At 35.9% G+C, this 27359-nt stretch overlaps 3 protein-coding genes across 4 annotated transcripts; 2 read left to right on the forward strand and 1 right to left on the reverse strand.

Moving 5' to 3' along the window:
• LOC18596846 (vesicle-fusing ATPase) lies at nucleotides 293-9368 on the reverse strand. 2 transcript variants are annotated; one of them, XM_007025557.2, is made up of 21 exons: nucleotides 9006-9368; nucleotides 8433-8528; nucleotides 8273-8354; nucleotides 8121-8171; nucleotides 7555-7725; nucleotides 7216-7370; nucleotides 7018-7126; nucleotides 6329-6428; nucleotides 6188-6243; nucleotides 5589-5654; nucleotides 5371-5453; nucleotides 4745-4878; nucleotides 3903-4113; nucleotides 3258-3389; nucleotides 3117-3177; nucleotides 2959-3018; nucleotides 2662-2720; nucleotides 2489-2576; nucleotides 2026-2148; nucleotides 1523-1588; nucleotides 293-706 (listed from the first exon to the last, which is right to left on the reverse strand). In XM_007025557.2, exons 1-21 carry the CDS (start codon nucleotides 9188-9190, stop codon nucleotides 563-565), a joined length of 2232 nt encoding a protein of 743 aa, XP_007025619.2. In that variant the 5' UTR covers nucleotides 9191-9368; the 3' UTR covers nucleotides 293-562. The 2 variants fall into 2 exon arrangements, with proteins under 2 accessions (XP_007025619.2, XP_017978707.1); XM_018123218.1 differs by having other exon boundaries at nucleotides 8273-8360.
• LOC18596847 (50S ribosomal protein L21, mitochondrial) lies at nucleotides 10865-13528 on the forward strand. The gene is made up of 5 exons (XM_007025558.2): nucleotides 10865-11384; nucleotides 11477-11557; nucleotides 12486-12587; nucleotides 12737-12811; nucleotides 12902-13528. Exons 1-5 carry the CDS (start codon nucleotides 10989-10991, stop codon nucleotides 13019-13021), a joined length of 774 nt encoding a protein of 257 aa, XP_007025620.2. The 5' UTR covers nucleotides 10865-10988; the 3' UTR covers nucleotides 13022-13528.
• Nucleotides 19992-27315, forward strand: LOC18596849 (probable ubiquitin-conjugating enzyme E2 24). The gene is made up of 10 exons (XM_007025561.2): nucleotides 19992-20398; nucleotides 21121-21976; nucleotides 22125-22236; nucleotides 22347-23787; nucleotides 24021-24158; nucleotides 24724-25158; nucleotides 25255-25318; nucleotides 25454-25593; nucleotides 25892-26203; nucleotides 26766-27315. The coding sequence occupies exons 4-10, from the start codon at nucleotides 22357-22359 to the stop codon at nucleotides 27012-27014; spliced, it is 2769 nt and encodes a 922-aa protein (XP_007025623.2). The 5' UTR covers nucleotides 19992-20398; nucleotides 21121-21976; nucleotides 22125-22236; nucleotides 22347-22356; the 3' UTR covers nucleotides 27015-27315.

Raw genomic sequence — 27359 nt, forward strand, 5'->3', positions numbered from 1 at the left:
GCTGGACCCACCCCTCTTACATGTAATTGAAATTTCGTGATAGGAAGTATCCCTATCTTCGGATAAATAAATGTTTCTTTTAGATTATTTATTTTTAATATAAATAAATAGCCACTTCCGTTAAGAAGCGTTTTTGTTATTTAACCTCATTTCCATCTGTAAATTTACAAGTTTTACTCGCATAAATAAGCATTATTACATTTGACTTTTTGTTATTCTTTTAACTGTTTACCTCATTTTAACCCGATATAATATTACTTTTGTTCTATAACTAAACTAAAATACAATAAACAATAAAGAGTGCATAAAACTTACATAAGCTCTTAAAAGTAAAAACAGAACTACCAAAAACAGGAACGGAATTGCAATACAGCGGCGAGCCAGACCTTCCGACATAGAATCTCCTCATAACCTTCAACCAATGTCTAACAATCGTTCAATAAACACGAAGAGGAAACAGAGGAAGGGGAGGGAGAAAACAAGTGGGAAAGGGAAAATTTAATACACAAGCTATATGAGAAAATGAACACCAGATTGCAGGAACGGACAAAATGCCTGCAAACTAGTAGCGGACAACATCCTGGAGGCAATCATAAAAGTGAGAAAGCTTAATCTTTTCTTTGCCAGAGTATATTGCCTCTGCAGCTCCACCTTGCTCTCCCTGAGCTGCCATCTCGATCAACATATAAAGCTTCTTGATAGGCATCTAAGAAAAATGAGAACAGAAGTAAGCAGTTAGTATCAATGATAACAAACTTTCCTTTGCTTTGTCAAGTACTATAAACATGTGTGCGTGCGTGTAGGTGTGCGCACATGCACACGGAACTGAGACCGAGTTTCATCTGTTTGCCTTTATATGTCATACTATTGTCTAGACCGAGATGTTAGTGTAAAAGTTCAAAGACAGATAACTCAGGTTCAATGCTCCAAGTACAGTGGACAGTAATCAAAACATCAATGCAGAAGCAAGCAAATTTCCCCACCAGAAACTCATCATGAAGATTCACATATCTAAAGCTCAAATATCTCGAAATATCAGAACATGATTCTTTATAGATTATTCCACATGCTCCTACTCTCAACCTGATTTCCTCACTAACTTTAAACATGCAAGGATGCACTCATTCATGAACACAAATCTACACTCTACCTTGACTCTTTGGTCCTTCCACCCATCACTTCGAACATGCACAAGTGCATATTTGCATGTACAGTTGCACACTTGAAGAGAAGCATGTATAACAGATGTGCCTATTAATGAATCAAAATGAGGCAGGTTGTTTAAACAAGTTACCTAACAATTCACCCAACTAAAGATACAAAATTAACACCCATGAGGCAACTTCAAATGAATAATGTCAAAATTTTCAATGCAGCAACATTTCCATGTAATTAATAATTTGGCATTTAGAATATGCTTGGCTGATAAAGATAAAGCTAGTGACAAAACATTGAAATAAAACTATAGCAATAAGGAAATTGTCCTCAAGTGCGACAGGAGGGTAACTATGTTCAAACTCACATCATTCAGGGCCTCTGCAGCTGCACTGACATCTTCTTCAGCAAACACATTCAGTTGGTGTAACACCTGGGGTAAAAAGGGCAGATTAAATAAATTTAACTCAGTAACTAAAAGCAACAGTAAACTGTTTCGTTTTAGAGCTCAGTACAAACATGACAATGAAACATTCACCAAGAATATCAGTCCAGAAACCAGACAATAGTTAACAATGTAGTTGGGGAAGTACAGGTGATTAGTAAAACTATCTGCTGGCAAAGAAATTTCCACATGTTTCAATTCAATTACTTCCCCAAGTTGACCCAGCTGCTTTAATAAAAGCAGATGAAAGCTTTAAGAGTTATTAAGAGAATATTAATGCTATTCTCTAAAATTTTTCTGCTGTTGCGGTATAAAATAGGCATAGCATTAACTGGGGCAAATCGGCACTGACACGCCAAAAGCAAAACAACAATTTCATATCCTAGATAATTTGTGGAAAGAAGCAAAATTGACAACATTATTACCTTCTTTGCATCATTTGTCTTCAATGTAGGAAGATGATAAGTAACAGAGAAAGAATCAGAAATACCGACTGAATCTAAGAAGCCCACCTCACTAGTTGTCCCTATCACCAGAAGTTTTTTCCCCTGAAAAAGCATTTGCACATTTAAATAACAATTAATGGAAAACTTAATTCAGATTAAAAGATACTGACTAAAGTTAGCAAGATTCTCAATTTACTTATTTGACATCTGATTTTCTTAACATATGTATCAAATCATATCTTCTATTATGTTTATAAATTAACTAGTAAGCGGCATAGGATTTGTCAATCAAGAGAAAGCAAAAGAGCATATATTATCCACTTCGTTCACTTCTCTTTTTTTAATTAAAATAAAAGAAAAAGCTTTACATAATTCCGAAGTGACCATCTGAAATACTGGATCACAATAAAATACATAGAGAAACAAGGGACCAAAGAGAAACCTTAGGAGGAAGACGTTTGAGAAGGACTAACAATGTCTGAGAAATTATATTTGAAAAACGGGGGCCAATAGCAACATACTCCAGTAGCCTGCAACAATAATTAACCAATTATTTCTGTCCACATGGCACGTTTCAAGTCAAGATGAGTAGCATAAGTTTCTGATTCCCCCTACCTTTCTATGTCATCAAGGATAATGATGCTCAAGGGTGACTTGTATGCATCCTCAAATACCTGCCAAAATATACTAAATTCAATAATATCCTTAACTTTTTCTACTTTAGATTATCTTAGCTGATATCTGATGCACAAATATTCCTAGTTATCAATTTCCAAACATAAATCAGAATGTCTTGAATATCTGAGAGTAAAATAGCTTAACACAGAAGCAAAGTTCCAGTTTAGACCAATAATTTATTAAACTAGAAGTACTCATAGAACATCCAGATTTCAAGATCTTGGCACCACAAACCTTGACAATCTGTGCACATTTTGTACTCTCATGAAGGCCAATCATCGATTCAGCCGAGACCTACACAATTAAAGTTATAAAAATGTTAAAAACAGGAATCTTAACAAAGAACAAAAGGCTGCAATATATCCCATACATGCTAAGAGGTAGGAGCTTACTATCTTGACGTATGGGAAGTCGCTGTCAATGCCAACAGTAGCTGCCAATGCAGTTTTGCCGCTGTGCAAGTCAACTTAGATTCAGTTAAAGTTAAAACTAAAAGATGCAAAACAAAAAAAAAAAAAAATCCTGATGCCTACCTTCCGCTTGGCCCTTCTAGAAGAGATGTAAGAAGAGGACTTCCTTTGCTTACTTTAACTTGCTCTACCAGCAGCATTGCTCTCTGATAAATGTGCTTATGCCGATCACCACAGTCCACCATGCCATTAAGTCTGAAAATTATGTTATGTAAAATAATTCAGGCAATGATACTCAAAAATGAAAGATACAACTATGAGTCATATTCTGCTAGAAATCTCAAGAGAGAGAGACAGAGAGAATGAGAAAATATTTTAAATAAACGGACTCCAATTCTTCAAACACCAATTCAAGGTTCAAGATAAATATTCATATTTTCCAAAGCCAACCTAAGAACAATGACCTATAAATCTAACCATGCTTAAAGCAACCAAGTAATCAGAACAACTGGAGTGAAACAAAATTATTAACAAACGGCTGAAGGCTGAAAACATAAGACTACATGTGATGATCACAGTTCACATTTTGTTTAAGCAAAGCAGTTTGAAATTATTAATAACTACAAAAGTTGAAGGCTTGAAGCATCATTGCCAAGACTATTACCTTACCATGAGAACAAAAAAATGAGGTGAATTCAAGTATAATGGAAATTAACATCTTGTAATTGAAGAACTGAAACTTGTACTAATTTGAACTGAAAAAATCACCTGCATCGCTCAAGGTCATCAGTTGAGGCCCCAAATGCAGGAACAACTTCTACGAGCGCATTAAGAAAATCATCCATTGTAACTTTAATGCTTTCTTCATCCACTGGCTTGGTAAGATCATCCATACTTACTTGTCTATTCAAAGCAAAAGAGACTGCACTTTTCACAACACCTTCAAGTTCTGCTCCACTGTAATTCTTTGTACGAGCAGCTGAATAGGAAAAGGAGCAATTAGAAACTTGTAAGGCCCAGCTCAAATTATAGTCAAAACCATGTCCATATGCTTCAGAAAAAAAAAGGGAAATAATTAAAATAAGACTATAATACAGAGAGAGGTGCAAATTTATGTAAAGAAACAATCAGCAATAATTTCTAGAGCCTTTTTAGGCATTTCTCTCCTCATTCCTGATTATTTATTTTTAATCTTCCCAACTCAAGATCCATTAAAGAATTCTTGGCAAATCACAAACACAAGGACATTATTCTTCTCTGGAGAGGAGTGGGAGGACCAATTTCAATAGCAAAACATTTTGGCACTTTAGGCATCTTATCATTTGAATTTTCCAGAGCTCACATACATACAAAAATAATAATAAAAATTTTACCCCAAGTTTGATCATCCAGAGAACCCCAGAGAATATTTCACAATCCATCAAGGACAAAACTAAGGACAAGTAAAAAACAACTTTAAATATCGAACATCAAGATCTATCAGCCTGTATATTTTTTGGAGCAGACAGAACATGAAATAAATGAATAAAACCTTTAACCCTTTAATAGTTAATTCTTCCAAAGCAGTGAAGAATGTAAATCCCACAACCATTCATTACTAATAAACATACCAAGCTCTTGAAGGCTAACATCAGGAGAAAGAAAAGAATTCTCTTTCATCTTGTTTGTGTGGATCTGAAGAATCTGCAAACGACCATTTTCATCAGGAAGACTTATCTCAACTTGAACCTCCAAACGTCCTGGCCTACAGAAGATTTCAAAGATTCAATTAAGATCAAGACATTTCATGGAGTAATATAATTACACCATCATCAACAAACTTTTTATTGCCTACGACACTGAAAGTCCACAAAGCACACACATTTACACATATCAAAAATCACATACTCAGAATGTTGACAGTTACTTGCAGCATGTTTATTCCAGATAATGACTACAAATCTTACTCATAGGCCATCAAGTTCTCCGTAATAACCAACATTTTTCTGTAGCTCTTTTAGGCTTTGGAAATTTTAATGTCCACATCCCACAACAACAATAAAATGCATCAATATTTAGTTTCTAGTCATTGGTTGTTAATCATGCTTCTTACCATAGAGGATGATCTACAGTGACAAAGAGGTAGGTAGGTAGGTAGGTAGATAGATAGATAGGTTTGCCTTGTGTATGTTTATGTGTGTGTGTGTGAGAGAGAGAGAGAGAGGGAGAGCGAAGAATGGAGGAGGGAGGGAGCAACCTTAAAAGGGCTTCATCAAGCAAATCCTTTCTGTTGGTCATTCCAATAAGCAAAACATTATTGAGAGACTCCACGCCATCTATCTGAAAAGTAAACAATCCTTTAGTTAAAGTAATCACATCAATAACGCATCTTAACCAAAAGAACCTGAGAAAAATGGCATGAGACAATTGCTATTGATTTTTAAGACTCAGAACTCTCAGGAACTAGTCACTGACCTTTGTAAGCAGCTGGTTCACAATGCTGTCATGAACACCAGTACCATCTCTAGTTGAGCCTCTTGACTGAAAAAACAAATAAAACCGCATATTACTCTCGTCATGAAAAGAAACAATAACACAAATAAACAGCCTCAGCTCAATTGTCTAGATACTCATTACTTTTCAGAAAAAAAAATTGTCTAGATACTCATTAGCATTGGATCTTTTATAGATTCAACACACAACCCAGCACACAGCCCAAGGGTTATTTACATAATAGGCCACATCACATATCCCTTCACATATTGAGAAATAAACTGGCATATAACTTGAAATAAATTTTTTATGAAGATTCCCCTGATTTTGTTAGCATCTTGAACACTACAACATACATAGAAAGGTGCAAAAATACTTTATCAACATCAGATAATGATTCTAGAACTTAAATAGGATCAAGCTCTTTGCAACAACTTTATTATAACTGGTTCAATATTTTAAAGAACATGTGCATTTTGAAAGTCACAATACAAAGAAAATTAGAAACATCACATGAAACAAGATGAAAGTGCTACTGTTGATCTAAGGGATGAGAACATGTATATAAAGCAGTCTTTTACCTTACAAATAGCATCGATTTCATCAAAAATTATGACATGCAAATCACTGTCATCACCTGAAAAGTCAAAAGACGTGATACTTCATTATAAAATTAGAAGAGTAAACCAGAAAACTAAAACTAGTGAGCACATATCTCTTACCACGGGTCCTTTGATCATTCTCAGCATCTGCAAATAGGTCCCTAACATTCTTCTCAGTTTCACCAACAAATTTGCTCAGGACTTCAGGGCCATTAACAATCTATTTGATTCACCAAGAAGGAAAATTTTACACTAACTCAATAACAGTAATATGTAATATTCACCACATAGACAAACATAATTGTGAATAAAGTCGAATGCAGGAGCTCTGAAACATGAATGGAAGAAAGCAGTCTGATAACAGGACAAGAAGACACTATACAACAGACTTCACTCAAAGAAGGTTATACACTCCGATGCCAAAACAGCAACTACTGCAACATGGGGAAGACAGTAAATAATATGATACACAAAAACATACAAGGTGGAAAAACACACAGTTGATATGCCCACAGAAAGTGTTAATCAACATTGCGTCCCGAAACAGCTTCCAACAGCACATTTCAAAATGCTATTGATACTATGACAATCATGGGATGTGCACCAGACAGCAAAACAATTAACAATATCTTTATTACCTACAGCCAACCTATTACGTGCAATTCCAGGTTATATATTGAGATGAAACATAGACAAAAACATAAATTTTATCCCATCTGAAACATGAATAATCAGAATAAAATGATCAAAGCATGCAGGCTCAAATAAAAATAAACCGTGTTAACTAAAATGGTCAACCAAACTCCAACCTTTGGTTCCTTTCCATTTAACATCTTTCCAATCTGCCGAGCCATGAGAGTTTTGCCAGTACCAGGAGGTCCATAAAGTAGCATGCCTTTTACATGCTTAATCCCCAACCTGGAACCTCAAAAGCTTTCTCATTAGATGCACAAACATATAGGTATATGAAACATAATTAATATGGTTTGAAGAATAAGTTATGTTACTTGTTAGTCACATGAGGAGGAAAAACACGAGAAGCAAAAGCTCTTCGGAATATATCAGCAAATTCTGCACTTAAGCCACCAATACCCAGTGATTGTAGATTAAACTCTTTGTGCCTAAAGATATTACTACTGGCAGCTTCACGCTGATTGACAATCTGCAAGAAAAACACAAGTCGGTGAACCATTTAAGTTAGTCACATCAAGCTGATTAAATTACAATCTTACCGTGTAAATGTAATCAAATCTAATCTATCTGAATGACAATGACATCCATTGGTAAAAATTCTGCCAGAAAAGAGGTGAAGGAAACAAAATGCTACTAACATATTAATACATAACCTTTATTCCACTTGAATTTTGTGCTTCAAAGATAAAGTAGGTATCACTGGAAATCATCCCCCTATCAGGAGCATTAGCTTTTTCTTGCCCCTCTACCTGAGCTTGATTGACTGTGAAAATATAGTTATTACCATGATACTCAAATGTAACTTTTTGCCCAGCTGTCATAACCTGCCAGAAAAAGGGAAACCAGCGTTCCATGCCTTCAATAAAATCATCCAATCTTTCATCAACATATAGGAACAAATTTCTTTTACATTGTGTGTGTGTGTGTGTGAAGAGGGAGAAAGCAACAAGCACGCATTACACATGAGATATGAGGACAATAAGATGGCTAATGTCATCAAGCATATTATTTTCTAATTTTGAATTGATCTCAGAGCAGCAAAAGCCTTACATGTGCATTTGAAACAAATCTATTCAATATTCCCTTCATTCTACAAGGGAGAATTGAGGAAAAGAAATCTAAAATTCATAATCAACCAATCCACGCCAAAAATAAAGCCAGCACACAATTATGAAACAAAAGCAGACATTTGCAACAAGCAAACAGCAGGAAGCCCTACCTGATTAACAAACCTCTTTCTTAGCTGGTTAGACAGAAGAACAGCATCAACCTACAAAAATAATACACAAAACTTAATCCTACTACCATCCATGTGAGCAATGTAAAATCATCTAAGATAACAAACAGATCATACTGCATTGAAAATCTCACCTGTTCACTTTTAGTACCCTTCTTCACGAATTCCAACTCCAGCGTGAGCAATGCAAGGTTAAAATCTTCAGGGGGAATAAATCTGCACCTTGAGGAAAAAAAATCGTTAATGACTAGCAACAGTTTAAACACTAAAAATTTGAAGATACGGTTAACTAACCTGCTCACTGATACAGTGTCACCATTAGAAACTCTTGCAACCCGACGTTGGATAGCATTCAGGGCAACATATCCATTGCGTATGCTTTCGTGGGGAGTATTTATAAGTTAAGGCCACCAAAAAAACCAGCTACAACAGAAAGATTTCGAAGTTCACATACAAGAACAGCAAGATTTAAAACTGAAAAATAATTATAAAAAGATGAAATATTCGATTTCATTTAGTAATAAACAAAAACAAAAAGTATTTAAACAATTCAAGAAAGAAAAATTCTCATTCTAATAAATTGAAACATTCTAAAAGTTTACACATCCTAAATTATCAGTAGCAACAAACACTGACTAACTTTATGAATTTACATTCCATAACTTCCATTAATTTCCTGAAAAAGTGCGTAGTAAAAAATAATTTGCAAATAAATAAAGAGCGATAACAGCTAATTTTCAACTCAAGTACTATAAATTATAGTATGAAAATTTCAATCAATAGAATTATGAACAATGCGACAGTAAATTATCGGTTAAACTGTGAATTAATGCGAACAAAAGAAAAGGAAAAAATCAAAAAGGATATGAAACAGAAAGAACAAAGTCGTCGCCGACGTTAGCGAGGAAGAGTCTAGTGCCAGGGACGGCGTAATTGTGAAGATCGGAGGCCGAGCAGTAAGCAAGATTAGTAAAGGCGAGATCTGCGGATGGTGTGCTGGTAACGATCATGGTGGCGACCGTAGAGAATTGCGATCCGAACCGGCCCGCCATTTTCCGTTGGCTTTGGATGAGATCTGTCGATAAATATTTTTTATTTTATAGCAATGAAGGGGATATGAAGAGAGAAAAGTAGTTCGCTTCGTATCGAAGGAATGGAAACGACGCGGAAAAAAGGAACATATAACAGTAAGATTGGGCCTCGCGCGGGAGAGATACAATCGGACAAATGGATCGAAACAATTGCCTGGGTGACCCAGCCGAGACCGATATTCCGTTTGCAGCAGTTCGTTTCGACTCTCACGACATCGTTTTTGGTCAACTCTAATTTTGTAGTCAACTTTTTTCTTCTTAAAGTTTTTACATAACGATTGATGAGGCATAATATGCTTCGGCTACAAATAAGTTTCGTCTATGATTAAGAATAGAAAGTTTTGAATTCTAATAACTCATGTATTTATCTAGGAATGTAGTCTATATGCATTTAAATATTTCATATGATTCCAATTAGTTTAGTACTATATAAACAATGTAATAATAGAGTTAAATAATTAAAAAAATTCATAAATATATTAATTATTCATATAATAACAATTCAATTTTTAAAAAATGCATTATTTTATATTGACTTGATAAAAATTTTGGCTCTTCTAAGTACTCCCATCTTACCATAACACATTTGGAATTTTACTATCAAGTGGTAATCTGAAAATTAACATGTTTAAAGAATGGATAAATTTCACATATGGTCCCATACCCTTTTATTCTAATTTTACTTTAATTCCTTTGTTTTATTTGGATCATTTCATTTTTTTAAAATAGTTCCATTTTGATCATTTCTTAATTCCATTAAAATTGACATGATAATCATATTGTAAATTATATGACATGTCATATTGAGATTATTTTTTCACATTTTATATAAAAAATTTGTTTCAATTATTAATAAAATAATATAATGAAAAGACTAACAAATAACTAATTTAGAAGGTTAACAATCCAAATAAAACAGTTTAAATGTTAAAAATTTGAGCCAAACTACAATAAAAGATTAGGAACTATGGAATTTATCTTTTAATTAATCATGTTTTGATGAGAGAGAGGCTTAATTTTGTGTGCTCTTGATTCTCCACCTCAATTATTATTTGCCTTCAATGAGTCGGGTTGTATTTGAGTTATTACTAATTTTTTATGGTAAACGTATATAAATGTTATCTTATACTATATTTGTGAATTTAAAAACTTTTAATTTAATATGTAAGATATTCACTTTACACGTATTTTTTTTAAAGTTAAGTTAATAGAAAAATAATACATATTTAAATGTTGTTTCTTATTTGTGAAGTGTTCAACAACTCTCATCTAGACATCGAGAATGAAAATTAAAAGAAGTAGTTGAATTTTTATTCAATTTAAGTTTGTTTGTCAATGTTAACTAAGAAATTAAATAAAGGAGTATTTGATTTATCTAAATTCATTATTATTTCACTTAGATTAAATTATAAATTCTTGAATGCTTGTTACTCATCGCTTGACATTTGAATTTGGTTATAATTTAAAAGTTTAAAGGTTTATTTTAATTTAGTTAAGGTTTGTTTCGATTTACTAATTATCATGTAGGTCAAAAGATATTCGATTAATGATACTAAAGCGCTGTCATTTTTATTTTTTATTGCATAATTGGGCTTCTGCTTCTCCTAGCAAATTAGAAAAACCGAAAATACACAGTATCAGAAAAAGGAAAAAAAAAATTCTAAAACCCCATTTTCATCTAACCTAAACCCTAGCGAGCCACTTGCCTGAACTCATTAACCCCCCCCCCCCAAAAAAAAAAAGGCAGCGCCAAGTTTTCATGGCTCATCGACGGTGCGTCCAGTCACTGGCCCGCCATGCTACGGCTCTCATTTCTCTCAAAACGACTCGGCCTCTCTCCACCCTCGAAATCCTAACCTCGAAATCAAATCCGGTAATAACCATCACCAATTTGGAACCGTCATGGTGCGCCCGCTGGTCCCACTCTCGTTACTTCTCGTCCAGCAAAAGCGACGACAGCGAGAACGAAGTGGAAATGGAAGAGGCCAGCGATGGAGAAACAGAGGACGAGGAGGCGGCGTCGGATTTGGATAGGGATTACTCGCCTGAGGAGAAGGAAGCAGAGGCCGCGGCTATTGGGTACAAAGTGTTGGGCCCGCTCCAGCGGTCCGACCGTGTATTCAAAGATTATGAGCCGGTTTTCGCAGTGGTTCAGGTATTCATTTGTTGGTTTTGGTTTATTTCGTTGTTTTTGCATTTTTTTGGATTTAAGAATCGAAACGTTGAAGAATTTTTTTTTTTTTAAAGATCGGATCGCATCAGTTTAAGGTGAGCAATGGGGATTGCATTTTCACAGAGAGGTTGAAATTCTGCGAAGTCAATGACAAGGTAATTTCTAGTATTTTTTTTATTCTGCTTATCATAAATTTATACTAATTGGATTTTGATTTCTTCTTTTTATTGCCTTTTGATGCATGTTTCAAGGATCTTAATGGTTCAATGACAATTAGGCCGAATGGCACCATTTTTTTATAAAGATTTTTATGTAGCTAGCCATTGTTACATTGCTGTTAACAAGTTAATGTAATGAAGATTCTCTTCTAATTTAACTGTGAGGAAGTATTTTGTCAAAGAAATTTTTAGTTATGGCATTGTGCAGCTGATTTTATAGGATGAATTCCCTTGCTTGTGTTTGTGAGCTGATGGTGATTACTGAGTTTTGACTCATATAAATAGTTTGTTGCTTTAAGATAAATTGTTAACTTGTCAAGAGCAATGCGTATACTAGTTTATTCCAATAGCGAAGTTCATAGCATTTTTAATGGAACCTGCTTTCGTTAATATTTAATAAGCTTTATCTTTCAAGATGAGAGAGAGAGAGAGAGATCAAATAGGATTATCCCTCTTGAAGTGAAAGGATGGATCGAATTAGCGAATTTTGTAGAATGTTCTTTGTTATCATGTTTCTGTAAAATTGAAGAGAACGTTTTATATGAAAAATTTTGCTTAATGGGACAGAATGTGAGTTTGGTAACTGGAAAGAAGTTTTGTGTTTATGAAAGCTGTATCCGATTAATATAAAAGCACCATGTCATTTAATTTGCTATTGGGATTCATTGTCTCCCACCTCCTGTATCAGAAGTCAAACTATCTATTTGGTTGGGTTGAACTGGTTTACCCTGAATTGTATTAGCCTCTGACCGAATGATTTATTGTCATATGTTTTGTGAAAAATTAAGTGCACTTATCCTGGTTTTTTTTTTTTTTTTGTTTCCTATTTAATTGATTGTTTGAGCTTCTATGGTTGTCAATGCAGTTGATTTTAAACAAGGTTCTCTTGCTTGGCTCGCCTACCCAAACAATTATCGGTAGGCCTATTCTCCCAGATGCAGCTGTTCATGCTGTTGTTGAGGAGCATGTAAGCTTCACTCTCTCTCTCTCTCTCTCTCTGCCGTAACAAACAAAGACTGCTAGAGCATCTATTCATTGTTGCTAATATTTCTTATTACTACAACTCTTTAGTCATACACCTGATTTTGCTATTATATTTCATTATCCTTCTGTCAGGCATTAGATGCTAAGGTAATTATTTTTAAGAAAAAGAAAAGGAAGAATTACCGTCGAACCAAAGGACATCGCCAGGTATGTCAAGGACCATATGTCAAAACAATTGTAGTTTGTTCAACCTGATTTTATTGGTGTTAATAGTTCTTGATTGTTATTATGTGTCAGGAATTGACTAAGTTGAGAATAACTGATATACAAGGAATTGAAAAACCAGAAATGAAAACTGATGGGAGGCCATTAAAGGCAGCTGTTAAGAAGCCAGAGGAGATTGTTGCTGCCGCTTAAGAAGGATTTTTTCCCCATGGCTTTGTTTTGCAAATAATGGCTGCTCGTGTTTTTAATCTCAGGGTTATACGACCTTTATACTAGCGGTGACTATACTCCACCTTCCTGATTTGCTCAATATACATTTTGGATGTCCTATGAAGCAAAATATCACCATCCAACCGGGCACCTGTTGTGGCATTGGTTTTGTTCACCTATGCTTCTCTGCAACCAAGTGAATTAAGAAATATGCCCATTCTAAATTTTTGTGCTATTGTATTTCTTCTTTTATTTGTATTAAGTAGCCTAGTACTAACTATCAGTTGACACAGTTTTTTTGGTTCCCTACCATAATTTGATTATTTCGAGGTTTTCAATCCTTTGAATCTTTTGGGATTTACTCAACACTGGGAAGTGAAAACAGTGGTTTCAGAGCACTGTCTCAAGGGATGTAAGATTAGGTTACCTGACTATCTGGAATTCATTACGATTTTTTCCCCAAATAAATCTGGAATCCTATGTTGTACATTTGATTTTTGTTATCTTCGTTACAGCCATTTAGAGCTGAGCTTTACTCAAAGTAGAACGTATGTCTTAACGTACTGAATACTGATCCTGCCATTAGTGATAATACAAGTACAATATATCATGATTTATCCTGCGATGGCTGGGATGAACCTCAACTGCTGCCAAATAGTTCTTGTAAGCAGCCTAAAGTTGCTGTCCCTTATGACTCTAGGACCTGAGAACGTTCGGATCTCGGCCCTCGCCTCCCTCCTTGTGAAGAAAGCCTTGGTAGGAAACGGACAGCGGCATTGGGGAAGCCAGCAATTTGAACCTTGTGCTGGCAATCCGCGAAAGCCCATGCTATTGGGACCGGTACTGGGTTTGTCTGACACCATCAACAAACGTTAATTGAACATGACAATATCGGGCTTTGGGTATATCACACCTTCCAGGCGTTTATCTTAATGTTTTCTCTTTTCTGTTGGCAAAGTGACATATCAACAGGAAGATCCAAGTGTTCCTACTATAAAAAGGAAGAAATATTAAAGAAAAGCGACATATGTTACCTGGTTCATGCTGCTCCATAGAAAAAACAGTCTGATCCATAGTTGGGGCCCAATCAAATCTTTTAGTTCGTTAATGATGTTTCACAATTCTCACTGGCAAATTGCATGTTGCTTGTCAAGGACCTTTAGATATGAAGTTGTGCTAAGCATTATCAGGAGACCATAACATACGGTTCTGTGGATAAAGCTTGGATAAGCACTAAAGAGTTTCTTTTGATGAGGCAAATGGGGCAGGTGAAAAAGCTGAGGTTGATACAAAGAATTGAAAAAGAATAAAATCACTGTTTTACTAATTAATTAGCTTTTAAGTTTCAGAATTTGTGTTCTAAGTACTCTTTAGGATGACCTGACAATAGTTCCATCTCCCTGGAGACCTAGCATATATAACTTCAGTACATATTTTCTGTCTACGGAGCTTCTACTAGGGCTGAAAAAGAGAGAAACTTAGCAGCAATCTGTTTCTGTTACGCCTTAACCATCTAGCTCAAGCATCCCTAGTTTTCGCTCTGTAAGATCCTTGAACACTTGAATGAAAATCATGTAGATTTTCGGAGTTCATACATGGTTAACAAGATATTGCTAGCTTCATCAAGTAATGTTTTTGGGGTGTCATGATATACCACTTTCTTGCGAGGGTTTGGGACCAAACGAAAGAGAACATGCTTTGGAACTTGAAGTTAAGCACGAGCTTTAGGTTATTTGAAACTGTGTCGAAGCATATGGATAGAGACAATGACAGAGCATGCTGTCTCCATCATCCATAATGCCTCCATTGATTTTGAAAGAGTGGAGCAAATTAATGGAACTAGCCAACAACTGCATGCATATCTCTCTTTATGGTTGACTCCAGGTTTTGATTAGGATCATGAGGCTCTTTCACTTTAGGCAATTCTACAATGCTAGTCTATTTCCTTTGCTTGTGCAATTGTTTTTAAGGGGGCGGTGAAAATTTCGTATTCTCCACCTGATTGGTTAAGACTCCATGATCCTCAAAATCATCTAGGTTCAGCCTCTGCTGTGCATTCCAGGTGTACGTCTAGGCTTAGAATCCACCACCCAAGTTTAAGTTATGCATGAAATATTGTATTCGCCCACTTTCTCTAACAATCTACAGTTGAAAATGCCAAGTAAACGAACGGATTTGAAGAGATGGAGATGATAATGCCCATCGACAGCTGGAACTTTTTGACAGGCCTAATGGGATGGCCCCAAAACCTCCATCTTTATGGATTCTCCTTTTCCCTGTTATGCTCCAATTGAAAGTCTAATCTTTCTGTGAATTCTTTGTTAGTGGTTGCAGGTGGCCATGGGAATTTAATTCGTTTTTCCGAGTGAATATCGCCTTCCATGAAACAATGTGCCCCTAAGTGGAAACGCTTTCTTTGCCAATTGCCACCTATTATACTACAAATTGATATATATATATATATATATATATATAAAGACTTGGCATTGTCTAAAAGCACTTTGGTGTGTTCCACTGCTCCCACTTTCGTTTTAAATATGATTATGTTAATGGAATTCATTGTCACAATAGTTACTCCACTTCATCATCACACCTTAAGCAGTTCCGGACCCCATGTAAATCGTCATTTCCATTCATTCATAATTAGTTACTAGTTTTTTTGGCAAATTTTTCCATTTTACTTGGTTCATATCAATTAATCCTGTTTGCAACATTTTAGCTTTTAGATATTTTCCTCCTTTTTTGATAGAATTGTTGAGCTTTTTTCGCCTTATTGAAGATCGATAGACTTGGAACCATTTTCTTGAAAGGGTTGGGAAAATATTTCTTACTGTTGCTCCAATGAAGTTGCCTTAATTTTCCAACTATAGTGGCACCAATGTATCACAGCTATAGTTTGCATGTTACTCTCTTAATTTATAGAACATTTTTGCTGAAATTGCTTGGGGACGGCAAGGGGTGTCGCTTCAATCATTCCCATTAAATTATTTAAACCAGAAAGAGCAGTCAAACCTTTTATCGATCCTTTCTAAATGCAATTGCTGGTCGGCTTTTTTTTTTTTCAAGATTTTCTTATTGTTTAATCATGCATAGCATAAACAATTTGATTGTAGGTGCATGTTCTTTCCCTGGAAAGGGCAGTATTGTTTGAATAATAGTGCGAGTTAACAATCCCACCACGTTTCCAAGCTTCCTTGTCAGTTCCAAAGCACTACAATCAAATTCAGTGGTCTATGATGCAATAGAAATGTGGTTGATTTGCTAAGTTTTCACTAACATTGGCCAACCTTGGCCAAATCATAGGTGAGCCTTTTCTTGGCATTACTCAAAAGTGGATTTCCTTGCTCTCTCCTATCATTTTTTCCCCCTAGAAAGAAGGATTTCCTCCTTTTAGATATGCAATTTATAATGAATCCACTTCCATTAGTTCATTGATAAATATAGATATTAACTAATACATTTCCATGAATGAACACACATGCACACATAGTATGGTAAAAGCGGAGAAGAGGATTTGATATCTTGTCACATTTATTTGTATCTAATATTGGCATACTTGGAAGGACCATGCACATTCTCTGCAAGGCTTTGGTAGTAGAAACTCCGGGCAAGTAGCACATAAAACTATGAAAGAAAATCATTCTTTTTTTCAACAAGACACCCTCTTTTATGAAAGAAGATCAGGTTTTGAGTCCTTCTAGCTGAATTTCAGGTCCTTTCAAATGGTAGCATTAACATTTATACATGAACGGATGTTGTGCCTCTAAGAACTGATCCCCATTTCACATCCTCGATCCTTATATATCTTGAGAAGATCTTCATGGTGAACATATATGTCGTGAATTGCTAGAAACCTTCTCAGCTATGTAAAGATAACAGACATCAAGATCAATGAATCTAAATAAAGAATAAAACTGTACTTTGCATACTCTTTTATGCCAGCTACAGATTGTCACATTCTTAATCATAGTCTATATCCACCATGTGCAAACATCAAGGTTTCCACGAAAAAATTTTGATGCTGCACAACCTCTTTAAAGTTTTGTCATCATTTTTAAATTTGCTTTGTTCCAAGTGGAGGAATAAGGTGTACATGTAGTCGGCTGCATGAATTCCAACCATCCGTTGGAAGTGGTAGGAAAGTTGACTAGAGAATGTCGCTGCAAATTGACCCATGAAAAGAAATATTTTGGAGGCATGATGAGCATCAGTTCAAGAAGCACTTTTACTTTGGATATTGTTGATAAAAGGGTATTCATATTCTGTCAGTCTAGAACTTGCCAACCCAAGTTTGTGAGCCAACAGAGAGTGATTGATCTTCCACCATATGTCTTTCTTTGACAATATTGATAAAGATGTTCGAAGTCCAAATCCATCAGCTAAGCTGCTTCAAGAAAAAAAACAAACAAACCTAATACTGTATATATAACAAAGCTGCAGCTCAAATAATCTTATTATACTAAAAACTAACCACTTGGAAACTGAAAGAGGAAGAAATGTAGAAGGAATGATCTTGTGAATATTCCGCTTGCTGCTAGCCAGTGGAATCCTTGTGCTGTGTACTTAAGCTTTTAAAATGTCCCAAAACAACAATTTTTAAAATGTTTAAACATGACGACTGTAATCAGATTTGTGTGATTTGATTGTAACTCGTCCAATTTTGTGTTGCTCTGAGCGTGCAATCCACTATATAATCAATAATCCAGGTGGCATAATGTGTGTGTTTACGCACGCATAAGAGAGAGGGAGGAAAGAAAAGAAAGCAAAAACCAATTCTTATCCTCAAGCCTTTTTCGAAAGAAATGAGAATGCAATGCCACTGACCATTGCTGGCTTCAAGTTCTGATATTGCAGAATATGCTCCTTTAACTTTGAATGCGTCAGCCCTTAGTTGGAACTATTTAAAAGCCTGTATGGCACACTCCGCTTTTGTATGGAACACACCACTACAAGCTCTGATAAAATCCTCCAACATTGCTCTTTACAGTAGCTTCAAGGATCATTTAGTATGTATCAGTTAAGTTTCAGCTTCGTTTCGGATAGAGATATCTGTCTAACACGAGTGCATTATGATCATATCTATATATATGAATAATGAAGTGTCCAGAAAGAACCGAACACTGATTTATTAAGATGAAATGAAAAGTCCCTGTAACTAACATATGCACAATTTGGCAATGTAGCTTTGCTAACATGACACCTCAAGAAGTTTTTCAAAAGATCTAGTCTTTTTTGCTCTCAAAGAGCAAAATTATTTCTTATGCTGACACTTGTCCCAATTCAAATCTCTGTACATAGTGGTCCCTTATGATTTTTGGAGGGTGTGAAGAAGAATTTCAGATTGCATTTCAGGCCAGCCTACAAAGGGCAACAACAAAGAGAACTGGCACTTTGCTGTCCACCTAAAAAGAGAAAAATAATTTGTATAAAAATATAATGGAAAAAACTATGACCATTGAAGTGGAAAAAGATAATTAATTAGGAACTAGTCGTTTTCAGTAATTTGTTTCTGCCTTTCCAACTAGACAATATAGTTAGTGCTATTAGACTAAATCACTACTCTTTTTAAAAAAGCTTGTACTAACAAAAAGAACAAAGTTATTATTGCCCCTTTCATTTTGGGTTTATAGTTATCTAAACAACCGAACTGATTGGCTTCTGCTATTGGCTGCCAGTTCCCTCAGTGCATCATACACCAGCTAAAAAGAAAAGATCAAAAGAAGAACATTTCAGGCAGTGTGGCTTTGGCTTTAGCTAGATTTCATCATATGTTCTTTTTTCTCTAAATAAACCATCACATCTGTTTCCTTGTACGTGTGCTGATATACGTAGTCTGAGTGGCCAGGGTTTGTCAAACTACGCAAGAAAGTACTACTCTGATCCGATAAATGACTCATGAACTGAATCAAAGATCTCTTTTAAGGCAAATGTAGCAGAATCTATTAAGTTTAGTCAAGGTTGCTAGTAACAGTTTTGCAGCTAAAAAACGTTCTTGACAAGCATATGTTGATCAGGATTCAAGCATAAGGGCATCCAGCTGGTTGTCTCTTCCATGCAGATTATCTATCTACATTGTTTTGGGATTCAGTTAAACACACTCGAGGTTGAAAATGAAGGGTGCAATGCGATATCTCTGTAACTGTAATGCTCATGGCAGGGAAAATCACTAGCATTCTTCAGCTTCTGAACGGCTGATCATCAATGGAAGTTCAAAGGAAGTGATTTTGACTCAAAATATCAGATATAACCTTCTTTTACTACTGAAACTGAAATCTAACGGCAATTACAACATAGAAATCCTGACATGATCCCAGTACCAAAGCAGATCTTAAACCAATTTTTGCAGCAAAAAATGTTGTTCTATTTTTTTGTATAGCAGAATCCTGTTAGTGACATATACCCAGAATATTCTTATGTTACTTTCCTGATTAAGCTAACATGTGCGTGCCAATAACCCCATAATAATTCCCTGGAGATAAATGGATGAAATTATTGGAATTAAAGGCTCACACGTGGAACAAATTATATTCCAACCTTAAAAATGTTGCATTAATTAGCAAGATAATTGGAGAGGCAGGGGGGTTTTATGTTGCCACGTAAACATAAGAAACTAAACAAAAACTTTTTGAAAAAGTTCAATAGGTTTAATATCTTAATTAATAAATATGGGTTTAATTGTGAAAGAGAGAAAAATGGAGGGGTAGAAATGTAATTTCGGGTACTGACAAAGTTTAGTCATGTGAGTACAGTATAATTCAGATACCGTGTATATTCTTTGCTGTAAGCATTCCATAAATATAAATCGAATCGGACGCGAAACGAAAGCTCAGAAAATCACTGCAACGACTCCTTCCTTCAACGTTCAACAACTCTTTCCCAACGGAAACACGCGTGAGAGAGAGAGAGAGAGAGAGAGAGAGAGACGGAAAGGGTAGTTCTTCTTTNTGAGAGAGAGAGAGAGAGAGAGAGAGAGAGCGAAAGGGAGTTCTTCTTTGTTACTGTGCAATGTTTTCAAGCTTTGTTAATGGCGTCGTGATTGTCGGGATTCAGAGAGGAGCCGAGCCTCTCTGAACTTCCCCGTCTTTTTTCTTTTCTTTTCTTTTCTTTCCCGGCTCTCTGGTTATATCGTTTTGGAGGTCTCTGGAAAGAGAAAGAAGCAACGAGAAAAGAAAGTCGTCGGGGAAGTGAAATTGAAGGGAGAATTAAAAAAAAAAAAGGGAAAGAGAAGAGGTTTCGGGAAATGGATTATAAGTCGTTTTCGGAGTTGATTTGGTTTGATCAGTTTACTTACAGTTTCTGATTGGTCGCTTTTCTTTCATTGGGAGTTATGGCTTTACTCGTATTTAGATGCGGCAAATGGTAAGCTTCTTTTCTTTCCTTTGTAATGTTAACTCTTTTCATTCTTTTGTTTCTTTGATTCTATCCTTTTCTAGAAATACATGAAGGTCTCATATGATCTGTTTTTCTCATGGTTTAGTAGTCTTTTATAATTTAAACTCTTTTGGTTATTTGTTAAATTTTGATAGAATTTGAACTTTGTTTATTTAATTCAAGGTTGTACTTGTTTAATTTCTATGTCCCCTGTATGCAAAAAAGTCCACGTAGAAATTGATGGTTGCTGTAAATTTTTGTTTTTATCAACTGAATCCTCTGTGTCTTGTAGTGCTTTCATGGGAAGAAATTAACTGTTTATTCAATTTTTTATTTTTAATGTGTTTGTATGCAAAGAAAATTTGTTAAGTGGCAAAATTTGAAAACAAATGGGATCATATGAAATCTCTTTCTTCTAATCAACAAGTTAGTTCATCGTAGTGATGAAAAATTATATCTAGGTATAGATGCTATGCTTTTTATATGCTTTAAATTAACTAATGTATATATCTCTTACATTCTTGCATCTACCTTTTTTATGTTGTTCTTAATTAATCTGTATATATATTCTCTCAACCTTTTTTATTATTATTTTTATTTACTTTGGAGAAAGTGATGGAACTATAGAAACTGCATTTTTCTGCTTTTATAATTTCTCTATATTAAAGAATCTTAATAGATTTTGTTGGTTGGTTGTTGTTGTTGTGAAGGTTTGGTGGACATGTTAAATGGCTTAGAGAAGCACTGATGAGTTTCAGTGAGGAAAAGCCATTGTTCAGCTAAATTTTTTCAAGACATTATTTGATAGGCAGCATTCCACAGACACCAAAAATCAAGCTTTTGTTTGTGTTGGCTGGGTTGTGTGTGGCTGATCTCTGTCCGATTTAGTTGAACTCTTCATGAGACAGATCTGCTGTAGCGGAGGAATAGGCAGAAGCTTCAGCTTTACTATTGGGGCATATCTCCTTTGGCATCAAGACTTTGTTTCTGAAAGAAACAATTCTTTCAGAATTTAGAAACATATTTATTTGAGAACTTTCAGCTCTGTTGGGCAAATCTCCTTTGGCAAAAATTGTAAAAATTTCCTTTGGTCAGGTGGACTTCCTAAGGGGAGAGTGTTTATTATCATCATTTGCAGCTCTTGCTCTGGGGATCTCCTTCCATGCTAGGAACTTCACTCTGACCTTCAAATAAAACACCTGGCAAGTTTACCTCCTTGTTACTTGTGTGAGAAATCTCCTCTGGAAGTTTTCTCCAGTGTAACCTCCTGTCCATTTGGGCAAATCTCCTTTGGCATTTGGAGTCCTTTGTTGTCTCCACCGTCCCTTTAGGGCAAATCTCCTTTGGCATTTGAGTCAAAATATCCTCTTCAGGATACATGACTCACTATTTCAAGTAGTAGATTCTAACAGAAAACTATAGTCATATCCTTGGCTGTGTCCTCTTTTGGGATTGACTATTAACTTACCATCCCTATTACAATATCTATTTAGACTTGAGAGCTTAAGATAAATCAGGGCTGGCTTATCTTGGATTCAGTTTGTTCAAGCAGGAGTGAAGTTACTGGTATGTCTTCTGTCCCTAATTATAGCATTTGTACAAAAACGAAACAAAACTATAGATTAACACAAATTGTTGTAATTAAGTGAGACAGTTGATGACCGATTTCATATTGCCTTATCTGTTTTAAACTAAAGCTTCCATACATTCACAGGTGCATACACTATCTTTTGTGATATTTACTGTCTAGCAAAGATCCTGCTTTTGAAGATAGCAAAGGTTTGAAAGCAAATTTCACACCAGAAAACATTATTTTTATTACTGAGGTCAGAATCTTGCCTGAAAGTGCTTAACTGCATCTTTTTCTTCCTGCTAAATTATAACTCCTTCATATGGATTTTATGCTGAACTAAGTTGAAAATATATCTTCTCTTAGGCACTGAAAAATGGATGTGCTCCTTACCGATTCTGACTGGGAAAGATTTAGTGAAAGTGGCAGTAGTGAGGAACAGGAGGAAATTGACTTTCTGTATGGCGGCCAGGCTCAGAGCATTCTATCAAGTCTGGAGGAAAGCATTGGAAAAATTGATGACTTTCTCTCATTTGAGAGGGGGTTCATGCATGGGGACATTGTGCGCTCTGTAACAGACCCATCTGGGCAGATGGGTAGAGTAACCAATATTAATATGTTTGTTGACCTTGAAAATGCTCTTGGGAAAATCATAAAAGATGTGAATTCCAAAAAGCTTTTGAAGCTACGATCCATTTCAGTTGGGGATTATGTGGTTAATGCAACTTGGATAGGAAGGGTGGATAAAGTAGTTGACAGTGTCTCAATTGTCTTTGATGATGGGTCAAAGTGTGAGGTCACTGCAGTGGATCATGAGAAGCTTGTGCCTATTTCTCCCAACATAATTGATGACTCACAATATCCATATTATCCAGGACAGAGAGTGCAGGTTGTGCCTTCAGATTTTTCTAGATCAACTAGATGGTTATGTGGTACCTGGAGGGGAAATCATGAGGAAGGAACCATTTGTGGAGTGGATGCAGGTTTGGTCTATGTTGATTGGATTTCCTCTGCTCAAGTTGCTCATGATTTGAGTGCCTCCCCTCCCTCACGTTTGCAGGAGGCAAAAAACTTGACTTTGTTGTCATGTTTTTCCCATGCAAATTGGCAGCTCGGTGATTGGTGTCTCGCCAACTGCAAGGGGACGACTGAACATTTTTTCCATGCATCAACTCATGATTTAAATAAAGGTAACTGGAAATTAGAAAAAGGATTTAAAAGGGGAAACCTGGGTTCAAGATTGGAGGAAATTTTTGTTATCGTGAAGACTAGGACCAAGGTTGATGTTGTGTGGCAAGATGGTACCTGTGGTTTGGGATTAGATTCACAGACTGTACTTCCTGTTGGTGTTGCAAATGGGCATGAATTTTGGCCTGATCAGTTTGTCCTGGAAAAGGAAACCAATGGCAATAGTCAAAGATGGGGTGTGGTGCGTGGTGTGGATGCAAAGGAACGAACAGTTAAGGTACAGTGGAGAAATATGGTTTTGAATGAAGTAAATGGTTTGGGTGGGGAGCTGATGGAGGAAACTTGTAGTGCTTATGAACTTGTTGAGCACCCAGACTACTGTTACTGTTATGGTGATATCGTGTTTAAGGTGGTTCAGAACCAGTTTGGTGATCAAGCTGATAAAGGTCATGTAATCTTAGAAACTGGTTTGGGTACAGAAGCTGCTTTGAAAGGCAAGAACTGTAATTGGGATCAGAAGAAGTATCCCAGTACATATTGTCTATCCTGTATTGGCATTGTCATCGGATTTAAAGATGGGGATGTGGAGGTGAAATGGGCTTCTGGTATTCCAACAAAGGTTTGAATCTTATTCATCCTTATTCCATGATATGAATCATATACATATATTTTTTAATTAAGTTAATGCTTCTAGGTTAGGATTTAGCTGCTTTTGAGTTTAGTATTACATCCTTCAACCAAAATCCATGAACTTGTAAAACTCATTTTAGTTGATTACATATTCTTTGTGTCGCTTATGAGAGTAGTCACAGATTTGCCTTCCTTTGAACTTGTCATTAAACTTTGTTACAGGTTGCACCTTATGAAATTTACCATATTGATAAATATGAAGTTTCAGCCACAACCCCTGTTCTCTATGAAGAAAATGCCGAGGTTTTCAGTCAAGAGATGCCAGTGCATGAGACGCAGTCTAATAGCCACACAGGAAAGGTAAATCCAGGTTTCTTTCCCTTTTTTTCACTTGTGTTTTTTGCGCATAAGTTTTCTCTTGATTTGTATGTTGACATCTGGTTGTTTGCAGGTGTACTCCCAAATTTATGTTGAAACCCTGTGATTAAATTAGTCAAATTCTATGTAAAATATGCATGGAGAAGGTAGAAAAATTTGTTGATTAAATGAGGCTTAAGGTTTTAAGTCTGCAATTCAAATCTTGTGAATTATGCAGGATTTCTACCAAGACATATAGGACTTTTCTGTTAGCAATTTGTAGAATTCAGCTCATGTCCTTGAATAGTTAAAGAAATGTACAGTACTAGTTAGGACTCTTACTGAGTTCAAATACATTCAGTTTTCATGAGATCTTGGTTTGATTGCTGATAACTTGCATGGAACTTGAATCATCATAGCAGCCTTGCAAACCCAAATTCTTATGAGGGACAGTGGAATCATGTCTTAAAATGAAAGTACTTTTTAAACTTCAAATAATTTGACAACATGAAAAATCTTTTATGATGTGCCTCACCAAACTAAATAGGGACTGTGATTTTATTCTCAGGATTTGTTGAGTTTTGATGGTACTGATGAAATTGGAAAAAAGTTCTCATGGATGCCTACTTCCTTCTTCCATCCGCAAGCTGCTATTGGATTTTTCTCAAGCATTGCTTCTAGCATCCTAGGTTCCCTTGGTTCCAGATCACTGTTAAGCCAAAATTCATCTGGTTGTATGCCTCATGATGCCAAAGAAATTGGCATACTCTTTGAGAAAGAAGTATTGGAAACTTGCAATCACTGTGCTGAGCTAGATCTGAGTGAGTTGCAGACATTTGAAACAACAAACATAAATCAGGAAGTTGAAGAGATTGAAGAAAACAAAGGTAGTATGATGCCAAGACCCAGTGAGACTTCACATCAATTTAGGCAGTTTGATATGGTTAGTGATTGCTCAGATCACCACTTTCTTGGTGAAAGCAAGGTGTTGGCTGTGTCTCAGGTTAGAAACATGACTTAATTGACTCTTAAAAATACCATGAGTTGTTCAAACAGTCTGCATAATCCTTTTAGTTTCTATCCTTGTCCCCACTTCTAGGTGAAAAGAAATTGGCTGAAGAAGGTTCAGCAAGAATGGAGTATTCTAGAGAAAAACCTTCCTGGTTAGCACTTTATTTTACTCTTACACTGATTTATGTGTTACATTTATTGATGCTCTGGTCCTCTTTCTGTTGGATACCTCTCATTCAATTTAAGCCAGTCGCTATTTTTCATGTGACCATTTTTGACCTGAGCAGAAACTATCTATGTCCGTGTTTGTGAGGAAAGGATTAATCTACTTCGAGCAGCCCTTGTTGGTGCCCCTGGAACACCCTACCATGATGGGCTGTTCCTTTTTGACATATTTCTTCCACCAGAGTATCCGTATGAACCACCTGTAAGTTTTACATCCATCGTGCTACTAATTATAGAATTGCCTTTAAAAAAAAAAAAAAAGAAAAGTAGTTGCTGCAGAACTCTATAATGGCAAGAGAATATTGATCTTTGACTCCTATCTATTCCAATGCAATGAAGTATTTATGGCTATTTCATTTAAGAAAATGGGGGGTTTCCAATTTGTGGTCTTTGTAAAAACTGATATCTGAATAAATACAAGTGTTCATGTCAAATCATGAAAATGTTACTATACGTAAAAAAAATCTTATGAAGTCTATATTTGTCATAAATTTTTGCAGTTGGTGCATTACCATTCAGGGGGGCTCCGCCTTAACCCCAATTTGTATGAATCAGGGAAGGTTTGCTTGAGCCTTCTAAATACATGGACAGGTTCAGGAACCGAGGTGTGGAATCCTGGAAGCTCCACTATTCTGCAAGTTCTTCTGTCCCTCCAGGCTCTCGTGCTGAATGAGAAACCTTATTTCAATGAGGCTGGATATGATAAACAGTTGGGAAGAGCTGAGGGGGAGACAAACTCAGTGAGCTACAATGAAAATGCATTCCTTGTCACCTGCCAGTCTATGCTTTATATACTCCGCAAGCCACCCAAGGTAAAATTTCATAATTTAAACATCTTGCAGCTCCATCATTTGCATTTGTTGAAGCAGTTATGATAATTAGCTTTGAACATCACTTAAATGTTACATGAAAGACTGACGCCGTCTCGTGACTGATGAGTTTGTAAATATTCTTTAGAGTATAAATTGGTGCTTAAATGTTTATGTTTTTCCTTTTCAGAAGAATGAAAGAAAATTCATCATATTGTCTGCTCCATATTTTGTCTCTGCCAGAACAGACAAAAATCATAGAAGGCTGTTTCTTTTTTCTTTTTTTTGAAAAGTAGAAGGCTGTTTCTTTGATACCATAATTGTTTCTAATGACTACGATCTCATTAGACATGTAAATATCATATGAAATATGTTAAAAATCAAAATGGATTTGTTAATATCAGGATGAATCCATTGAAGTTGACTGGCATGAAATGCCCAGAATCAGTGTATTTTCCTGATAGCACTAAACATATTATACCTTAGCTATGAATTGACAGTTGTAACTAGTTTTGGTTAAATCCTCAAATTGTTTACGCTACTGTTTGTTGTTGTGCTGCTGCAGCATTTTGAGGCACTTGTCAAGGAGCACTTCAGTAGATGCGCTGAAAATATTCTCTTGGCTTGCAATGCATACATGGAAGGTGTGCCGATAGGACGTGCTCTTGAATGTGGCGGAAATGGGCATGATGAAAACCTGAAAGGAAGTTCTACTGGGTTCAAAATTATGCTCGCTAAGCTTTATCCAAAGCTTGTGGAGGCATTTTCAGATCAGGGAACTGATTGCAGCCAATTCTGTGGGCTGGAGAAGTGAATGTGCTGCTGAGATGCAAGTAAGACACAAATGTACATTACGAAAAATTGCTATCATGTGAATAGCTTTGTATAATATTCCTCGCAGGAATTCAAAAACAAAACCGAATAAAAGATTCCAATAAAGAAAAAAAGCTCTGTATAATATTGGGTTGTGCTTGGTGAAAGATTGTAATGTTTACCTCTTGTCTATTACAGTCGGAAGCCATGCTGAACAGGCTTGTGCTACGGCTGTACAAAACTGTTTGCAGATAATAAGATTGTGTAATATGAAAGTGATGATCGGATTGGTTTGCTTCATACTTCTTCAAGTTTTATGTCTCTGACAATATTCAAGGTCAGCTGC

The sequence above is a fragment of the Theobroma cacao genome, chromosome 6 (genome assembly GCF_000208745.1).
Source record: "Theobroma cacao cultivar B97-61/B2 chromosome 6, Criollo_cocoa_genome_V2, whole genome shotgun sequence".
In the NCBI taxonomy this organism is placed as follows: domain Eukaryota; kingdom Viridiplantae; phylum Streptophyta; class Magnoliopsida; order Malvales; family Malvaceae; genus Theobroma; species Theobroma cacao.

What these genes read in the sequence shown, in the direction of transcription:
- LOC18596846 (XM_018123218.1), bottom strand. Translation starts at nt 9,190, where the DNA reads ATGGCGGGCCGGTTCGGATCGCAATTCTCTACGGTCGCCACCATGATC. An exon ending in TGTTAGCCTTCAAGAGCTTG is followed by an intron (nt 4,114 to 4,744) that starts GTATGTTTATTA and finishes TTTCCTATTCAG; the next exon opens with CTGCTCGTACAAAGAATTAC. An exon ending in TCAAACGTCTTCCTCCTAAG is followed by an intron (nt 2,149 to 2,488) that starts GTTTCTCTTTGG and finishes ATGCTTTTTCAG; the next exon opens with GGGAAAAAACTTCTGGTGAT.
- LOC18596849 (XM_007025561.2), top strand. Translation starts at nt 22,357, where the DNA reads ATGGATGTGCTCCTTACCGATTCTGACTGGGAAAGATTTAGTGAAAGT. An exon ending in CTTCTGGTATTCCAACAAAG is followed by an intron (nt 23,788 to 24,020) that starts GTTTGAATCTTA and finishes ACTTTGTTACAG; the next exon opens with GTTGCACCTTATGAAATTTA. An exon ending in TACTCCGCAAGCCACCCAAG is followed by an intron (nt 26,204 to 26,765) that starts GTAAAATTTCAT and finishes GTGCTGCTGCAG; the next exon opens with CATTTTGAGGCACTTGTCAA.
- LOC18596847 (XM_007025558.2), top strand. Translation starts at nt 10,989, where the DNA reads ATGGCTCATCGACGGTGCGTCCAGTCACTGGCCCGCCATGCTACGGCT. An exon ending in TCTGCGAAGTCAATGACAAG is followed by an intron (nt 11,558 to 12,485) that starts GTAATTTCTAGT and finishes TTGTCAATGCAG; the next exon opens with TTGATTTTAAACAAGGTTCT. An exon ending in GAACCAAAGGACATCGCCAG is followed by an intron (nt 12,812 to 12,901) that starts GTATGTCAAGGA and finishes ATTATGTGTCAG; the next exon opens with GAATTGACTAAGTTGAGAAT.